We start from the raw sequence: 18,750 nt of genomic DNA, 5'->3' as shown, positions 1-18,750 counted from the left end.
AGGGAGCTGGTGGGGTCTGGCTGAGCCCAGGGTACCCTCCTTGGCAAAGAGAGGCAGGTTCCTCCTCCAGCTCCGCATCCATTCGCCCTGGGCATGGATGGGGAGAGCAAAGGGAGTCCAAAACCCCACCAGCTTTACAGGAAGCTGCAATAAACCCATATATTCCAGGGTAAGCATCTCTGCCATGATACTCCTGTCCCTCTCAGGTGGATGTAAACCCTGGGGCCTGAGGGCATCTGTCCCCTTAGAGCGTTTCCTTTCTCTTGTGTGGCCTTCCCTACGTGTCCCCTGTTCTGCCTGTGCTGCCCCAGGCGCTCCAGCCAGCTGCCTTGTTTTGCTTCATGCTCTTCCGCTGGTGTTGCAGGGCCCAGGGGAGCCCAGACAATTCAGGCCACAAAAACTCTTTGAGAAAGCTCGGAAATCTTCCTGTTAACCCCTGAGAGCCTCTTCTGGAAGGCTGGAGCAGAGAGTGTGCGATGGGGGCAGCGGGAGGAGGAGGAGGAAGGTAGCAGCTCTTCAATGACATGAAACGAAGCAGCAAGCAATGAATATGCATCAGTCACAGATGTTGACAAGAAGCTGTTGCTGGCCAACTGCAGGGCTGGCCACTTAATCCAGGCCCTGCCTAACGTGATCCTCTGCTTGATTGGATCAAAACTTCTGGCCCCAATGATTTGTGCATCAGGAGGGGAAAGCGTTCACCTCTCGCAGTGCATTGAGCACTGCTGAGCTTCTCTTAGCAAGATAATGTAATGAGAGGCTTGGAAGCTTTCCCTGGAGTAGAGTGGCCAGAGAGGAGGATGTGACTGGGGGGATGTTATTTCCCCCGGCAGAGCTGGGATGCAGGTTGGGATCTGCAGCAGAGGAGCTGGTGGCTGGGCTGGAGCGTGGGATGCGGGCATGGATTCCCCAGCCTGCCCTGTCTCTGTGCCTCAGTTTCCCCAGGGCAGCAGCATAGAATCGTAGAATGGTTTGGGTTGGAAAGGACATTAGGATCATTCAGTTCCAACCCCCCTGCCATGGGCAGGGATGCCTCATGATAGACCATGTTGCCCAAGGCTCTGTCCAGCCTGGCCTTGAACAGTCCCAGGGATGGAGCATTTATCACTGTTTTTGGGCACTGTTCCAGGGCCTCAGCACCCTCGCAGGGAAGAGCTTCTTCCTTATCTCCAACCTGCACTTCCCCTGTTTCAATTTGAACCCATCACCCCTTGTCCTATCACTTAAGTCCCTCCCCAGCATCCTTGTATCCCCCTTCAGACACTGGAAGCTGCTCCGAGGTCTCCACGCAGCTTCTCTCCTCCAGCCTGAACAGCCCCAATGTTCTCACCCTGGCTCCATCCAGGAGCTGCTCCAGCCCCTGAGCATCCTCGTGGCCTCCTCCCCACTTACCCCAGCTCCATGGTGAGCACGGTGCTGGTTCTCTCCCCTGTCCAGCTGCCATGGCAAAGCCGAGGAGTGCATCAGCCTCTGCCGGGCGCTGCTGAGTGCCCTCAACTGGCTCCTGCGCTGCGCTGCCTTCTATGCTGAGAAGGTCAAGGAAACACTGGAGCAAGTGGCTGCTGAGGCCCAGCTCAAGATGTGTCTGGAGCGGCTGGAGAAGATGCTTGGGAGCACCAAGAACCGAGCCCTGATCCACATCGCCAAGCTGGAGGAGACGTGTATGTCCCTGCTTCCCCCTGGATTTGCCACCTCTCCCTTCCCCTTGCCCGCCTCCTGCTGCATTATCCCTGCAGCTCCAAGCCCATCCATCTTCCAGCTCTATTGCTTTCTCCTCCTTGGCTCTGTGCCACCCTCTGCTCCCTCCCCTCCGTGCTGCCCTTGGAAGAGCAGCAGAATTCATGGGAAGGCTGTGGGAGCTGTTCCTGGGTGCCTGGTGAGCCCTGTGCTCTGCCAGCCTGCCTGTGTGTGTGGCCAGGAGGCTGTGCCAAGCCGACCTGAAGCAGGAGCTGGTGGGTTGCACGCAGCCCCTTAGCTTGGGGTTGCAGAGGTGCTCACTGTGGGGAGCCCCAGCCTTGGCAGGGCCTCTGTGCTGCTGTGGGCCTTGGAGCCAGCGTGTTCCTGTCCCCACTGTTGAATGCCTGCCCTCCCAACCCAGCCTCCTGGAGCACTGTGGAGCAGTCCCTTGTCAAGCTGGGGGAGAACCTCAACAACCTCAGCAACTCCCCACTGCGAAGCCAGGCTGATGACTGCATCTCCCTCATCAAGAGGTAGATTTATGCCACTGTCTCCATGGGCTCGGGGGGTAAAATGGGTCTGAGCCCTGCTCTGGGGGTTTTGAGCCTCCTGCCTCCCTCCATGCTGGCTCCCTGCTTCCCTGTCCCTTCCCGGCTTGGAGCCCTGCACCAACAGTGGGCTGGGGCTGGTGAAGCACCGTGGGTAGGAGAGGGGACAGGGCTAGTGGTGACCTGCTGTGAAGGAGTCTTCTGCCCCAGGGAGCTCAGGGGCTTGGCTGGGAAAGGAGGATGGGACAGGAAGAGCATGGATCTGTCCATGCAAGGCTCCAGTGATGTTTGCTGTCTCCTCTCCTACTCAGCATCCCCACCATGCTCTCAGTGCACTCTGAGCAGCTGAACAAGACCGGTTTCCCCACTGTGCACGCTGTGGTGCTGCTGGAGGGGACCATGAACCTCACTGGAGAGACCCAGCCGCTGGTGGAGCAGCTGATGATGGTGAAGAGGATGCAGGTACAGAAGTGGCATCTTACTTTGCTCAGGGTGAGCTGTGGCTGTGGGACCAGAGCCTTGCTGCAGCCTCTGTGCTGATCCTGGTCCAAGGGTGTGAGTGCAGCTGCAGGGAGCAGCGTGAGCCCATCAGCACCTTCACAGGGGGTTCAGGGTTTTGGCTGTGGTTGAGGGAGGTGCTTTATTGCCCTTCCAGCACTGGGGGGGGGTTTGTCTGTGTGTCCTGCAGCGCATTCCCTCCCCTCTCTTCGTGCTGGAGATCTGGAAAGCCTGTTTTGTGGGCCTCATCGAGTCCCCGGAGGGCACAGAGGAGCTCAAGTGGACAGCCTTCACCTTCCTGAAGGTACAGCCTGAGCCTGGGCCTGCTGCTGCCTTCTCCCCACATGCTCAGCCCCTGCTGAGCACCAAACCCTGGCAGAGCAATTAGTTCTGCTCTCGCACAGCATGAGCCTGGGGCAGCCTTCCTGCAACCTGCTGAGCATCAGCTTTGCTGTCCTGGGCCTCTTTTCAGCCCAGCCTCACTTTGTTTTGCAGAGTGGCTTTCCTGAGATGTTTGGGGGTGGGGGGGGCGGAAATTGGGGCCTTTGAAGGATGCCACAGCAGCCTTGGGGCCTGTGTTCCCATAGCTCAGTGGTGAGCGGCCCCAGAGCAATCTGCTTCACCCCCTTTGTACCAGATAGAAGGAGTCAGTGTGTGATTTCCCATGGTCTGGGCTGTGATGGGCTTCCTGCTGGGGTCCTGCCTGCAGAGCGGGGTCTGCATCACTCAATCACATCCTGCCCCTGTGTCTTTCAGATACCCCAGGTCCTGGTTAAACTCAAGAAGTATCCCCAAGGGGAGAAGGTGAGTCTGGGGGGACACTGGTTTGAGCTGTTTGTTGTGCTGTGTGCACAAGAGACTTGTGTTGGTCATGCTGGTGCTATGGCCTGGCCAGAGATGCTTGGGGTAGGAAATGGTTTGTGAACCAGCAGCCTTCTTCCAGTGGACAAGGTGGTGTGGGAGGTGAAGGTGGGCTTGTATCAGCAGTGCTCTGAGCTGACAGAGCCTTGTGCCCAGCAGGACTTCACTGAGGATGTGAACTGTGCCTTCAAGTTCCTGCTGAAGCTGACCCCTCTGCTCGACAAAGCAGATCAGCGATGCAAGTGAGTGACCCCTGTGGCCAGGCCATGCCACAACCACCCCATCCGTTATGTGGGGAGCTCTGGTTCAGGATGCTGGGGCAGCTCCTGGTGAGGCTTTTTGAGTTTCTGATCCAATTCCTTCTCCCTGAGACCCCCACGCTGCCACCTGAGCAAGGCAGTGAGCATCAGACAGCTCATCCACGTGTTGGTGATGCTGTGTGATAGCTGGAGCTGCTTTTGGCCCTGCAGCATCCTCAGAGGGGTGGGAGTGGGGCCCAGGAGGGCAACCCCCTGCCCTGCAGCACTGCCCAGGGTAGCAGCAATGCTGTTCCTCAGGCTGATGCTCTCCTTTTCTCTTTCAGCTGTGACTGCACGAGCCTGCTGCTGCAGGAGTGTGGCAAGCAGGGGCTGCTTTCTGAGGCCAACATGAACAAACTGATTGACAAGCGGTACAGCCCCCTCCAAACTCGGGGTGACCAAGTGGGGTTGGAGCACTTCATCTTGCTGCCCTTCTTAGGGGGGAGCGTGAAGGACCAGCTGTGATGCTGCTGGCTGGCCTGTGGCCTGGAGGGATGAGGCTTTGCTTTCAGTGACAGACCGAGTACAGACAGTCTGTCCTCTGTCAATGGCAGCTGGTGGTGGCCTTTCCTTAGGGAAGCTGGTGGGATGTGGTGGGGTGGAGTGAAGCAGGGTGATGGGCTCCTGCTCACTGACTGCCCATCCCACAGGACAGTGGACAGAAAACAGGCTCCGTGCTTGAAGTCAGCGGAGAACGCCAACATCCAGCCAAACCCGAGGCTCATCCTGAGGGCTGAGCCCACTGTCACCAACATCCTGAAGGTGAGGCCCCTCCTGGGCAGGCTGGGGTCAGCCCCACAGCCTGTTCCCAGCACCATTGGTCTCAGTGTACAGCCAGGGTGGTTGGGGGGTGCCTGATCCCCCTCCTGTGCTGGACTGGAGGAATGGGGACATCACTACGTCACCATGGAGACCGGGAGCATCCTTCCTCCTTCCCATTAAGCCTTTAGGGGCACGTTGTCAGTGCCAGCAGCCTGATGTGCCCATCCTGCTCTCAGCCACTTCTCCACATGCATCTCCCCTGCTCCCTGCTGACTGCCCATGTCCTTTGGCCCCTCTGGTTGACTTGCTGCTGAAAGCAAGAAGATGTTTTGGTGGTGGTTGTGCTGCATCTTTCCCCCGTGCCGTGCCCTGTGGTGCTTGGGCCACCCACCCCTCACCGAGGCCTCATGGAACACCTCTGGAGGGGACCCACTGCCCCCATGGCCATTTAGCACTGGTCTGTATCACACAGGAGTGACTTCCCTTTCCTCTGTTTCTTCTTTGCAGACCATGGATGCGGATCACTCCAAGTCCCCCGAGGGCTTGCTGGGGGTTTTGGGCCACATGCTCTCAGGGAAGAGCCTGGACTTGCTGCTGGCAGCAGCAGCAGCAACGGGCAAGCTGAAATCCTTTGCTCGGAAGTTCATCAAGTGAGTGCCCACCTGGATGCCACTGTCCCTGGTGATCAGTGGGGCTGGGGTGAGCAGGGAGCATCCCAGTGCCTGTATCCAGCACAGCCCTGGGATTGTGGGGGTGTGTGCCCTACACATCAGCATCCCATCTCCTTTGCTTCTGCCTTAACAGAGCAGAGAATCCAAGTCAGGTTGGTTTAAGGGTATGAAGGGACTGGCACAGCCTCACACACAGGGTGCTCACTGTGGCAGTCCTCAGATGCTTGTATCCTGGTTGGAGCACAAGCAGCAGCACGCGTGGGGCTGTGGGATGTGCTGAGCAGGGAGGCCTGAGGCAGCTCCAGCCTCTTTGGGGGTTCCTGGTATGGAGAGGGCCATGCTCAGAGCTCCCCACACAGAAGATGCTTTCGGGTGTGGGTGTGGGGGAACAGCAGCGTTGCTGGACCTGTTCTGCTGCAGGGGAGCAGAGGGAGGAGGAAACTCATCCTTGCTGTGCCAGAGGGTGCCTGCAGAGCCAGGCCCTGCTTTGGTCCCTCCCTGCCTTGCTCCTTCATGCGGGACATGGGGCTGGGCTGCAGGACGGGGTCTGTGGGCAGGGAGGAGGCTTGATGCACCCGGTGGTAACGCTTCACTGCGGCTCTCATTGCCCCCTCTAGGCTGAATGAGTTCACAAAGCACATCAGCAGCGAGGACAGCTGTAAGTATGTACATGGCCTGGCCATGGAGGGTGGTTTGAGCTGCTCTCCCCCCTGCCTGCTACATGCTGCGATGCTGCAGGGCCTGGCTGGATGAAGCTGGGACTGGCTGTGATGCCTGAGCACGCTGAGCTTTGCCAGGCCTGGCTCTGGGGCATGCGGCAGGGACCGGAGCTCCCAGGGACACGCTGCCTTCACATGTGGCCTGTGTGTGTCCATCCGGAATGTGGGGGGTTCTGTGCTTGCTCCATCTCCCCAACCCACCCCATGGGGCCCCTTGGGACCAGCCCAGCCCCGGCTCCCTCCCTGGAAGGGGTGATGTGTCATCACAGAGCCCGAGATAAGGACTCAGACTGCATTTGCATGTGGTGAAACTTGTGTTTCTGAGTACTCTGACCTTCCACGGTGTGGGGAGAGGCTGGGGATGGGCTGGGGCTGCTGGACAGAGGCCAGAGCTGCTGTGGGGGCACAGATGGAGTAGAGGGAGGCACTTGGTCACCTTCTAGAGCCCTCGTTTGCACGCAAGCACTTGGGGTTAGAAAAGCTGCCTGGAGGAAGATGGGGGGGTCAGAGGGCTCCTCCCTGCCTTATTCCTTGTGCAGGGCTGGAGATCGTAGAATCCCAGCCTGGATTGGGTTGGAAGGGGCCTTAAAGGTCACCCAGTCCCAACCCCTGCCACGGGCAGGGACCCCTTCCACTGGAGCAGCTTGCTCCAAGCCCCTGTGTCCAACCTGGCCTTGAGCACTGCCAGGGATGGGGCAGCCACAGCTTCTCTGGGCACCCTGTGCCAGCGCCTCAGCACCCTCACAGGGAAGAGCTTCTGCCTAAGAGCTCAGCTCAGTCTCCCCTCGGGCAGGTTCAAGCCATTCCCCTTGTCCTGTCCCTACATCCCTTGTCCCAAGCCCCTCTCCAGGTTTCCTGCAGCCCCTTTAGGCACTGGAGCTGCTCTAAGGTCTCCCCTTCAGGAGCCTTCTCTTCTCCAGGCTGCCCCAGCCCAGCTCTCTCAGCCTGGCTCCAGAGCAGAGCTCCAGCCCCAAGCTCTTTGTTTCTTCTCCTTCAGCCAAACCAGCCTCAGTTCGAGCCCTGCTCTTCGACATCTCTTTCCTCATGCTGTGCCATGTGGCCCAGACCTATGGCTCCGAGGTAAGTGTCCTCCGAGGGGATGGGGCTTTGACCTGGGGAGCACAGCAGGGACGGAGCAGGGGTGGCTGTGGCATTCCCAAGGGCTTTGTGTGTGCTCCCTTCACTGGTGCTTGTCATCAATGGGAACGCTGCCTCCACAGCCTCTGACCTCACTGGGCTTTTCCAGTCATTGCCCCTCTGGTTTGGCACTGCTTGGCCAGGAGGGACCCTTGGATGAGAGGAGGAACTTGCAGCCCCGCAGGAAGCAGCCCTTTGGTTGCATGAAACCTTTCCAGGTTTCAACATCTCGTGTTGGGAATCGGAACGATACTGGGAGCGCTGGGAGGGGGAATCCTGGCTGGAAACAGCTCGGAGCGGATGTGCCCAGGGCTTTCTGAGGAGGTCTCATCCCCAGCCCGGCCCAGAGCGGCTTTTCCTGCGCAGCTGCTGCCGCACAGATGTGCAAACCCCTTTAGTTTTGACAGCAGCGGTGTCCCCGGGGGTGCAGCGGGCGGCAGGGAGGAAGCAGCACGTGGGGTTCCCAGCTCCTGTACCCCATGGGAGCCCCCCCAGCTGGGCTGTGTGACCTGAGCATCTCCCCAGTTGGAGCTCTATGGGCTGTGGTCCCCTGGGGTATCCGTGGGTAGAGGGGAGCAAAGCGTAGCCCCCAGACTGGAAACCAGTGCCTGACTGGGGGCTGACCGGTGCCTGCCTCTCCCTGCAGGCCACAGGGTATCTGTGGGTAGAGGGGAGCAAAGCACAGCCCCCAGACTGGAAACCAGTGCCTGACTGGGGGCTGACCGGTGCCTGCCTCTCCCTGCAGGCCACAGGGTATCTGTGGGTAGAGGGGAGCAAAGCGCAGCCCCCAGACTGGAAACCAGTGCCTGACTGGGGGCTGACCGGTGCCTGCCTCTCCCTGCAGGCCACAGGGTATCTGTGGGTAGAGGGGAGCAAAGCGCAGCCCCCAGACTGGAAACCAGTGCCTGACTGGGGGCTGACCGGTGCCTGCCTCTCCCTGCAGGCCACAGGGTATCTGTGGGTAGAGGGGAGCAAAGCGCAGCCCCCAGACCGGAAACCAGTGCCTGACTGGGGGCTGACCGGTGCCTGCCTCTCCCTGCAGGCCACAGGGTATCTGTGGGTAGAGGGGAGCAAAGCGCAGCCCCCAGACTGGAAACCAGTGCCTGACTGGGGGCTGACCGGTGCCTACCTCTCCCTGCAGGCCACAGGGTATCTGTGGGTAGAGGGGAGCAAAGTGTAGCCCCCAGACTGGAAACCAGTGCCTGACTGGGGGCTGACCGGTGCCTGCCTCTCCCTGCAGGCCACAGGGTATCTGTGGGTAGAGGGGAGCAAAGCGCAGCCCCCAGACTGGAAACCAGTGCCTGACTGGGGGCTGACCGGTGCCTGCCTCTCCCTGCAGGCCACAGGGTATCTGTGGGTAGAGGGGAGCAAAGCACAGCCCCCAGACTGGAAACCAGTGCCTGACTGGGGGCTGACCGGTGCCTGCCTCTCCCTGCAGGCCACAGGGTGGGGGTCCCCTGCAGCATTCAGGCCGTGTGGTAGACCCTGTGCTGCTTCCTTTTCCAGGTGATCCTATCGGAATCGAGCCCTCCGGGCGAGGTGCCCTTCTTTGAGACCTGGATGCTGACCTGCATGCCCGAGGAGGGGAAGATCCTCAACCCCGACCACCCCTGCTTCCGGCCAGACTCCACCAAAGTGGAGTCCCTGGTCGCCCTCCTCAACAACTCCTCTGAGATGAAGCTGGTGTAAGAGCTCAGCCTGTGTGCCCACCCTGCAGAGCAGGAGGGGAGCACCCACCCCACCTGCCCTGACCCCATGGCCCCCTCCCTCCACCCCTCTCTTCCCTGACAGGCAGATGAAGTGGCACGAGGCGTGTCTGAGCATCTCAGCTGCCATCCTGGAGATCCTCAATGCATGGGAGAACGGCGTCCTCACCTTCGAGTCCATCCAGGTGGGCCTGGTGGGAGGGTAGCATGGGGCAGAACAAGGGCACAGGCACTGGGCTGTGTCCTCAGGACAGCGCACAGGTCCCTGTCCTCTTGCCATGAATGCTTCTGCAGCCACTGTGGAGCTCGGTGGCTCCTTCCTGACTTGGGTGGGGAACTGATGCAGCTCCAGCCCCTTGATCCTGCTGCACATTGCCCTGTTGGAGGCAGTGGGGCTGGTGGGGGCAGGTTCACTGCATGGAGGAGAGAAGAACTTGGACCTTCTTGGACCAAGTGGCCCCTTGGCCAAGGGGAATGGCTTGAACCTGCCCGAGGGGAGACTGAGCTGAGCTCTTAGGCAGAAGCTCTTCCCTGTGAGGGTGCTGAGGCGCTGGCACAGGGTGCCCAGAGAAGCTGTGGCTGCCCCATCCCTGGCAGTGCTCAAGGCCAGGTTGGACACAGGGGCTTGGAGCAAGCTGCTCCAGTGGAAGGGGTCCCTGCCCGTGGCAGGGGTTGGAGCTGGAGGAGCTTTAAGCATCCCTTCAAACCCAATCCAGGCTGGGATTCCATGACCTTGCAGTCTGGTCCCACAGCCCTGGGAGGCGATGCTGAGATGAAGCCTGTGCATGCCCACACCAGCGCTCACCCACTTCTCCTCTCCTAGAAAATCACAGACAACATCAAGGGGAAGGTGTGCAGCATGGCCGTGTGTGCCGTGGCCTGGCTGGTGGCCCACGTCCGCATGCTGGGCTTGGATGAACGGGAGAAGTCCCTGCAGATGATCCGGCAGTTGGCCACCCCCTTGTGCAGTGAGAACACGCTGCAGTTCTACAACGAGCGGTGAGCTCCAGCCCTGCTGCTGTGCCTTGTGCTGCCCCAGGGCCTGCGTGACCCCATCTCCCTGTCTCTGTCCTGCAGCGTGGTGATCATGAGCTCCATCCTGGAGCACATGTGTGCCGATGTCCTGCAGCAGACGGCCACGCAGATCAAATTCCCCTCCACGGGCATGGACACCATTCCCTACTGGAACCTGCTCCCCCCGAAGAAGCCCATCAAGGAGGTGCTGACGAGTGTCTTCACCAAGGTGCTGGAGAAGGGCTGGGTCGACAGCCGCTCCATCCATATCTTTGACACCCTGCTGCACATGGGGGGTGTCTACTGGTTCTGCAACAACCTGGTCAAGGTATGGGGTGGAGGAGGGAGGTGGGTGGGTGGCAAGCACAGGACTGCTGGTCCTAGCCCATGCTCTTAGTGCTGGTTGTGCCTGGGCTGGTTGCTTTGCCAGTTGGGTGCTGGAGGTGAGCCCATGCCTCCCTTTGCCTTAGGAGCTGCTGAAGGAGACACGGAAGGAGCACACGCTGCGGGCTGTGGAGCTGCTCTATGCCATCTTCTGCTTGGACATGCAGCAGTTGACACTGACCCTGCTGGGTCACATCCTGCCCAACCTGCTCACGGACTCCTCCAAGTGGCACACGCTCATGGACCCCCCAGGAAAAGCCCTGGCCAAGTAAGACCCCGAACCCGTGGACACTGCTTGGGGTGGGTTTGTGGAGATGGGGACATGCTCTGTGCTGGGGTGGGGATCCCAGCCACCCAGTTCCCATGCTGGCCTTGGCACAGCGCTGACAGCAGTGGACACACTGGTGTCCTGAGCCTCATTCCCTATTGCTTCTCACTGAGGAGGGACCTGCTACCTCCCATCCTGGCACACACTCTGGGCTCTGCCACCTTCCCTTGCTCATGGTGGGCTGGCAGCACCTCGCAGTGTCCCTGCTCTGTCCCCAGGCTCTCTGTCTGGTGTGCCCTGAGCTCCTACTCCTCCCACAACAAGGGCCAGGCCTCTGCCAGGCAGAAGAAGAGGCACCGAGAGGACATTGAGGTGAGTCTGGCACAGAGCAGGGTTTGGTTGGAGCCTCTCTGTGCAGAGTCCAGAGTGGGGCAGCAGCCCTGGGGAGCAGGGGGACAGGATCCCCCCTTGGAGAGGGGCTGGTGGAGCTGAACCCCCTCTGGCCCCCCAGGATTACATCAGCCTCTTCCCACTGGATGACACGCAGCCCTCCAAGCTCATGCGCCTGCTGAGCTCCAATGAGGAGGACGCCAACATCCTCTCCAGCCCCAGTAAGTGCAGGTGGGGTGGGAGCTCCTGGGGAGGGAACTGACCTGCTCCGGGCATCGTTTCTGACAGCTCTGCTCTGGAGCCAGGCTGAGAGAGCTGGGCTGGGGCAGCCTGGAGAAGAGAAGGCTCCTGAAGGGGAGACCTTAGAGCAGCTCCAGTGCATAAAGGGGCTGCAGGAAACCTGGAGAGGGGCTTGGGACAAGGGCCTGTAGGGACAGGCCAAGGGGAATGGCTTGAACCTGCCCGAGGGGAGACTGAGCTGAGCTCTTAGGCAGAAGCTCTTCCCTGTGAGGGTGCTGAGGCGCTGGCACAGGGTGCCCAGAGAAGCTGTGGCTGCCCCATCCCTGGCAGTGCTCAAGGCCAGGTTGGACACAGGGGCTTGGAGCAAGCTGCTCCAGTGGAAGGGGTCCCTGCTTGTGGCAGGGGTTGGAGCTGGAGGAGCTTTAAGGTTCGTTCAACCCAACCCATGCTATGGTTCTATTAAACATTGGCACAAGCCACTTCTCTTCCCAAGCTGGCCACATGCAGAGCACTCGAGTGTTTTGCTGGGTTCCTTACCCTGGAGCTTTTACACTTTGAAGGGCTCAAACTCTTAATTTCTCCCATCAGAACATGGGATGGATGAGGTTACCCCTCCCCTTGTGGTGCTGCCACCACCCCAGTGCATTGCATGAGGAGCTCAGGGAGGTTTCCATAGAGCCCTGTCACCCCCAGCCAGCCCATGTGGGACCGAGGAGCTGATGGGCTGCAGCAGGAGGGGTGGGAGGTGACGTTCCCGTTGTTTGTGGCTAAATCCTGACATTCCTGTGTCCTTAACAAGGAGCTGCTGAATCCCACAGTCACGTCTGTGTGTCCCTGCTGCTCCCCTCTGCAGCACGGAGCTGTCACCGCTCCCACATGCATTGTCTGGACCCTGAGTCAGGAGGGTCTTGGTCATTGTTTCTCTGTTATCTGAACCTCCTCTTGGTTTAGGAGTTCTGAACACATCCATTTGTTGCTTTCCTGACTGTTGAAATACAGGGTTTCCCCTTTTATTTCACTATCTTTCTTTTAATTTAACTTTTGAGGCGTTTCCACCTCTTCCCAGTGACATTCAGGATGTTTTTTGGGGGCTGTTTGCTGCAGTGATGTGGAAAAGCTGCTTCCTGCAGCCCTGTAACTCATGTGATTCCATGAGAAAAGTGTGGGAGGGCTTGCTGCTTCTTTTGGTGAGCATCCTCAGAGCAGCACAAGGTGGGGCCTGAGGAGTTTTTGGCACCAGCTGTGTTCTGTGGGGTCTCCATAAAAGCCTTCCCAGGTGATTCCCATCCCATTGCACTGGAGACCTGCACTGGAAGCAGGCTGCAGCGCTTCATGGTTTGCGTGGGATAAATCCCTTTGCTCTGTCCTGAGTTTTCCTGCTCCTTTTGGACATGCTCTGGTAGCTGAATTGGACCCTGCGAGTGTGATCTGAGTGCTGCTGTGCAGCTGTTGAACATCTGTGCTGCTCTCCCCATGGTGACACCGCGTTGCACTGCTTGTGCCTGTGTGCAGCATCGGGATGAGGCACTGCTGCAGGTAAACCCAGACAGGGAGCAGCACCTCAAGGCCCCACTCACACTTAAACCTTTGCAGATGTCATTCAGCTTGGTTGGACTCGGGGTGAATCTGGGTTGTGCAAGAGCCAAGTGTCCCATCCCAGCAGCTTTGGAGCCCTTCCGGGGGGCTCTGCTCCATCACATCTGGTCCATGGCAGAGAGGGACAGTGACCAAAACAAGGCCTCTGCCTGCTGCACATCTCTGTTGTGCTCCAGCCGCTCGTTTTGGGGGGTCCCAAGGGCCACGATCCAAACCTCTTCCACCTTTGCTCATGGCAAAGCCCTTCCTGAAGCCCAAGGGCTGGGCAAGCTCCAACGGCCAGGTCTGGCCAGAGTGGGCACATTGGCGTGGCTGAGGGGGCCAAGAGGATGTTGTAGCCCCCCCATCCTGATGCATGTTCTGCTCCCCAACAGATCGCTCGATGAGCAGCTCGCTGTCTGCCTCCCAGCTTCACACCATCAGCATGAGGGACCCACTGAACAGGGTGCTAGGTAATGGGATTGGGTACCACCGGGGTAACCTGGTGGCTACTCACTAGTGGGGACCTGTCCACTATGTGGGATGCTTGGCCCTTCCTGACCTGGCTTTTGGTATTTCCCTGTCTCCACAGCAAACCTCTTTCTGCTCATCTCTTCCATCCTGGGGGCCAAGACAGCCGGCACCCACACCCAGTTTGTCCAGTGGTTCATGGAGGAGTGTGTGGACTGCTTGGAGCAGGGCAGCCGTGGCAGCATCCTCCAGTTCATGCCCTTCACCATGGTGAGTCCCGTGGCTGTGACATCCTTCTGCCTGGTCACAGGGTGCTCTGGTCCCATGGGACAGGGTTGTCCTGCTCTCATCTCTCCATCTGTTTCTGCTCTCTCCTCACAGGTTTCAGAGCTGGTGAAAGTGTCCACCATGTCCAGTCCCAAAATTGTCCTGGCCATCACGGATCTCAGCCTGCCCCTTGGCCGCCGTGTCGCTGCCAAGGCCATCGCTGCGCTCTGAGTGGGCACCTTCCTTCCTTCTGCTGTGCAGGAGAGAGCAGCCCATGGAACTCGTGTGATGCTGGGATGGAACTGGGATGTGTGGGACAGCTGCTGGCCCTGCAGCTCAGACTGGCTCTGCTTCCCCTCTGTGTTCGGCCTCCCCGAGGAACCCTCTTGCTGCTTGAGATGGACTTGAAGAGACAGAGGCACCCCCCTGCTTGTTTTCTATCATAAATACAGGCCTTTTGTAGAATAAGGCTTTGCTTTGTTTCTCTTTGCTTTGCTGTACATGGTGAGCTCAGCGACGGTGCCAGCCCCTGCTCCCACACCCGAGGAGCCAGGACAGAAAGCTGGTGCTGAGCATCACCTCCACACGAACTCCACAATGGTACCACGATCATGGCGATCTGCCCCTGCTTTGCCAACTGAAGCTCCATCTATGGGATGGTGGCACCATTGTGGAGCTCACCGTGGGCGGAAGAGTACAGAGGTGGGATTTTGGGTGAGAAAGCAAGGAGGGCACCGTTGTGGAGCGATGTGTGTGCAGAAGAGACCCGGCAGCAGCTTTGTCTCCTGTCAGCGTTGCTCTTGGTCCTCACTCTCCACCTCAAGTCCAAGTGCTGGCCACCTCTCTGGTTCCCTCTCCCGGCCATCCCGCAGCGCAGCACCCAGCTCCTGCTCCCATCACTGAAGAGCCAGGGCAGACACCGCTGCTGAGCCCCTTCTGCACACGCTTTGCTCCGCAACGGTGCCACCCGCATTGCCCTCGCTCCTCGCTTTCCCACCTAAAAGTCCAGTTCCGTGCAGCCTCTCCGGCTGTGGGACCAGGGGCTCGATGTTGCACAAGGTGAGCCGTGCCGAGGGATGCCCGTTTTAGGGCACTATAGAGGCAGTCCGCGGGTGAAGTTAGAGGTGGGAAGGCGAGGAACGAGAGCGGTGCCGGTGGCACCGTTGCGGAGCTCGCTGCGTGTAGAAGATGCTCCCCGCAGCAGGAGGTTTCTGTCGTGGCTCTGTGCGAGCAGGAGCCCGACATCCGCGCTCCGTGCGCTGTGCTCCAGGATGCCCGAGAGAGGGTACCAGTGAGTCCGGTCTGCACATTAGGTGATAAAGCGAGGTAGCACTGTTACGGAGCTCACCTCCTCATCGTTTCCTTTCCAGACCCCTGCAATATCGGTGCAAATCAGCGCTTTCATTGTGATGAGCCAAGCAAGTGCTTCTTTTTATTCACTGTGCGTGTGCCTCTCCAGGAACTGGTCTGTAGGTGCTGTTCCTCTTCCCCAGCTGAGCCCTGGTGCTTCCTCTGGCTTTTCTGATGTAATTGTTTGGGGCAGGATGTGGTCATATTATGGGCACCAGGAAGATGTGCAGGGAAGGGATAGGTGGTTGAGATTCCTATAAAGAACACTAGAGGGAAAGAAACAGCAGGGAAGCAGGAAGGGAAGAAAGCTAAATCTGTACAATGACTTCAGTTGTTTCTATTGTGATGGCTGTGGAACTCTGAGTTTCCTTTATACCCGTGTAGGACAGTCCATCTGCCAGTAACTCCTCATTCTGTTGTTCCAGGACTATGGAAAGCACTCGAACACCTCCCTCTCACACCAGCTCCCAGACCAAGTGAAAAGTAACTCTATTTTTGAGAGCATCCCCTGTAATTAGGTTTGCTTTTCCCCCTTCCTCCCTTGGGCTTCTGCCCACACACCCCAAGAGAACACCGAGTCTGGGATGACAGCAGAGGTGCAGCCAAAAGGGAGGAAACAAAAGGGAAACAGCCTCAGGATGCAAATGGATCTCAAATGCTTATGTGAGTTCTACAGTAAAAGGTGTCAATGAGAGCGGTTCAAGAGGCCTTGGCACCCTCCTCCAGTGCCACAGTTAACTCATGTGCCAAACAGGGGTAAAATACATCTTAATTTGTGCTTCCTTTGTACATACAGCCACAAGATCCACAAATTACAGCATCCTACCTCGTGCATTGGTAGTAGAAAGTCAAAATAAGGTGGGCTCCTGGTACTAGATTCCATATGCTGTTAACGTGGAGAAATTACTCAGTAAAAGAATGAACATTCTGAGCTATGTAAGGCACCAGACAAGCAATATTCTGTAGAAGCAAATATGCTTTAGCACTACTCAGTTCAATGGGGGTGGTTCAAAGGGAGCTGTCTGAGCAGAGAGAAGTGGCAATGACTTTCATTTGCTTTGTACTCGGTTCCCCTGGTGCTTGGGTAGGTGATGCTGCATCAGGCTCTTCCCCAGCTGGTGTTTTCAGGTGGAGATTGATGAGGACTCAGAGTTAGGGCTGATACCTGAGCTCAAGCTTTACCATAATAACAGGTATGGGAAGAGATCATTTGGGAGCAGCCCTGCGGGGTGCTGGTTGATGAGAAGCTCACCATGAGCTGGCCCAGAGCCCCTCCATGTGCTGGGCTGTATCCTCAGAGCATGAGCAGCAGCTCAGGGAGGGGATCCTGCCCCTCTGCTGTGCTCTGGGGATACCCCCCTTGCAGTCCTGATCCAGTTGTGGGGCAGCAGCACAAGAGGGATGTGGAGCTGATGGATGAATCCAGAGGAGGCCATGGGGATGCTGCGAGGGCTATGTATCTGGCTTCCTGTGTTCTTGTACTTAGGTTTTCTGTTGTCTTGCACACAGGTATTGGTGTCTTTTCCAGAGCAGAAGAAAGGCTGTGTTGAGGTTGCCTTATCTGATCCCATGTCCACTTTCCAAGGATAAACCTGAGGCACACACAAGGATGCTTCCGCCGTTGTCCTGGACCACATGGAGTCATTCAAGGTGATGTCAGGTACAGGAAGCAGGTTGCCTGCTTGGTTAGGAGGAGCTTGGAATCCACACTGCCCATGGCATAACGACACCTTGTATTAAAATCAGTGGGAATCAGATCTGATGTGTCTGCTGGGAAGCAAGATAGAGGTGAAGCTGGGTTTGCTTTGTGTTTGTTAACCTTTGGCAAGCTCTTCTTTGGTCACATAATGCTGATGTCTGACATTGAGATGTTATAGATGGGTCCTAAATTTCTTCATATTTTGTATGAAATTTGGTTGATTTTTGTATGGAATTTGGTTAATTCAACCACATACAAATAAGGAATTCTGTAATTCCAGGAAGTCTGTAAAGTTGGAAGCAGAAAGCTTTGGTTGCTCTGTGAAAATTCTGCAGGTTAACCTCACCGTGACGGTGGATCCTGAAGTTTTCCATTAAAAAGCAGAGAAATCCATTTCCTAGGTGAGTTTGATTCAGATCACATTGAAAGAACCCTCACATCCTTTTCCCACGCACCAGATGAGGGCTGTATGGATTGGAGTGTGCCATTGCCAGGCCAGGAGCAAACCTCTCTTGTTTCCTAGTATCAGAAGCAGTTGATTAAAAGGGTTTTGAAAGCTCCTGCATCCATCCTGCAGCCTCACAGCATTGACTGGTGCTGGGTTTCCTTGCCAGGTTTGGCACAGGCGGATGCGTGTGACAGATGTGACATGGTGATGCCCGCACCGGGTTGTCTTCATCACTCTGTTTCCAAGCTCTTCTTGGCCTCTGCTCTGAGTCTGGGGGTGCTCATTTTCCCCTAAGCTCCTCGGAGATGGGGCCTCTCCTTTTCTCCCATTATGGTTTCCACATCATCCCAGGCGCTTAGACTGGAAGCCAGGGTGCCAGATGGGAACGCGGGTGGGTGCCTCTGCTGCAAGGGGTTGGGACCCATCTCTTTGCCCACTGCCACAGGCTGAACCTATCTCTTTGCATTCAGTTTTCCCTGTTCTTACCTAACTGATGCCTCCTGTTCCTTGTCCCGGCCCAGCACAGAGAGCACCCAAGGCAGGATGTGGCCCATAGATGGCAGTAGCCATCCACCATCAGCGACCCTAGGCAGCGCATCCGCTTCGGCCCTGCTCGGCTATGAAGCACCCTGCTTAACCCTTGGATGCCAGCACCAGCTTCAACCCCAGTTCTTCTGTCGCCTTTTGGCAGTGGAAGTGGTGGCTACAGATGTCACCACCAGCCTAAACTCTTCTTGATTCACTTCACCTTGTGTTGTGCCATAATCGCCTGCCTGCGATACATGCAAGCAGCAACAGGAGGCTCCCTGCCTCCCACATCGGAAAGGACTTGAAGGGTGATCAGCTCAAGCCACGCTCCTCTGCTTTTGGAGTTTTCACTAAAATCCACTACATTTGCCCCAGAGCTCTGCAATGCGTGAAAACAGCGCTCAGGGTTGAGATAATTGAGGTACAGGCTTCACTGTGCCCCTATATAAGCATGCAGTGGGATGCGAAGGTGCCTGTGCGTTGGTGTTGGCAGGAGGGATGTATGGGGTGTTTTCCCAAAGGACCCGTGTTTCAGCTGCTCCCTGAAGGGATGAGATGGTGTTTTTGGCTGTGACCGGCTCCAAGCTGATGCTCTGCGTTGGGGAAGAGCTGGTTCCCACTGTGGCCAGTAAAGCCTGTGGAAAATCCCAGCCTTCCATCCGGAAGATGAGCACGGTCGGGGTTCAGAGGACACTGGAGGGACTGGTTTGTGACAAGCAGCTGAATCAGAGGAGGGGCTGATCCACGTTCTTGGAGGATGCCCAATGAAGGAGAAGGAGCTTTTAGGGCACAATGAGAGGTAAAGAACTGGAGCTAAAGGGGTGGAATAGAAGATGCTGCTCTGGATCAGGTGTGGAGGCTGCACTGGAGAGTGGAAACAACATGAACTCAGGGTTTGGGCTTATCCTTTGCTGCAGCTTTGGTAGCCTAAGAGCATTGACTTGCATTTGTCCCTCCACAGATTCCTGCTCCCCACCTTGGCCATGTGGAACTTGGGGGTGCTGTGTATGGCAGTGAGTGCTGTGGGACATCTCCATCAGTAACCCTCACATCAGGCTCTTCCTCTAGTGCAATGCTTTTCTTTTCCTCCTTTTCCTGTCCTGGGAATGACTTCCTGCCATGATCCCACCTCTCTTCCCAACCTGAACCTGACATTGGAAAGCCTGGTGGATAATGCCTGCTCTAAAGCGCTCATTGGAGAAAAGGGCTGGATAAAAAGGGTGGGATCTTATTCTGAC

The 18,750-nt window shown here is 57.4% G+C and overlaps 1 protein-coding gene across 2 annotated transcripts in view; it reads left to right on the top strand.

The window, feature by feature from the left end:
• Positions 1 to 13,955, top strand: part of MED24 (mediator complex subunit 24) — a 64,401-nt gene extending 50,446 nt beyond the window's left edge. Inside the window, exons 6-26 of one of the 2 annotated variants that reach the window (XM_061362203.1) lie at positions 1,438 to 1,661; positions 2,099 to 2,210; positions 2,537 to 2,687; positions 2,914 to 3,027; positions 3,480 to 3,527; positions 3,744 to 3,826; positions 4,168 to 4,254; positions 4,534 to 4,645; positions 5,153 to 5,295; positions 5,934 to 5,974; positions 7,033 to 7,115; positions 8,679 to 8,857; positions 8,964 to 9,063; positions 9,702 to 9,877; positions 9,956 to 10,220; positions 10,363 to 10,544; positions 10,823 to 10,916; positions 11,056 to 11,155; positions 13,145 to 13,222; positions 13,342 to 13,490; positions 13,602 to 13,955. In XM_061362203.1, the coding sequence (XP_061218187.1) occupies positions 1,438 to 1,661; positions 2,099 to 2,210; positions 2,537 to 2,687; positions 2,914 to 3,027; positions 3,480 to 3,527; positions 3,744 to 3,826; positions 4,168 to 4,254; positions 4,534 to 4,645; positions 5,153 to 5,295; positions 5,934 to 5,974; positions 7,033 to 7,115; positions 8,679 to 8,857; positions 8,964 to 9,063; positions 9,702 to 9,877; positions 9,956 to 10,220; positions 10,363 to 10,544; positions 10,823 to 10,916; positions 11,056 to 11,155; positions 13,145 to 13,222; positions 13,342 to 13,490; positions 13,602 to 13,718 (2,638 nt within the window). In that variant the 3' untranslated portion in view covers positions 13,719 to 13,955. The remainder of the gene's footprint in view (positions 1 to 1,437; positions 1,662 to 2,098; positions 2,211 to 2,536; positions 2,688 to 2,913; positions 3,028 to 3,479; positions 3,528 to 3,743; positions 3,827 to 4,167; positions 4,255 to 4,533; positions 4,646 to 5,152; positions 5,296 to 5,933; positions 5,975 to 7,032; positions 7,116 to 8,678; positions 8,858 to 8,963; positions 9,064 to 9,701; positions 9,878 to 9,955; positions 10,221 to 10,362; positions 10,545 to 10,822; positions 10,917 to 11,055; positions 11,156 to 13,144; positions 13,223 to 13,341; positions 13,491 to 13,601) is intronic. The other variant, XM_061362204.1, reaches the window with a different exon arrangement.
• Positions 13,956 to 18,750: the final 4,795 nt, after the last annotated feature.

Source organism: Neopsephotus bourkii, unplaced genomic scaffold, assembly GCF_033783945.1.
Source record: "Neopsephotus bourkii isolate Nb327-2 ecotype Australia unplaced genomic scaffold, CSIRO-AGI_Nbou_v1 NB_1090, whole genome shotgun sequence".
NCBI lineage: Eukaryota > Metazoa > Chordata > Aves > Psittaciformes > Psittacidae > Neopsephotus > Neopsephotus bourkii.
The sequence above is the reverse complement of the archived record's forward strand: the minus strand, read 5'-3'. Positions and strand labels throughout refer to the sequence as shown.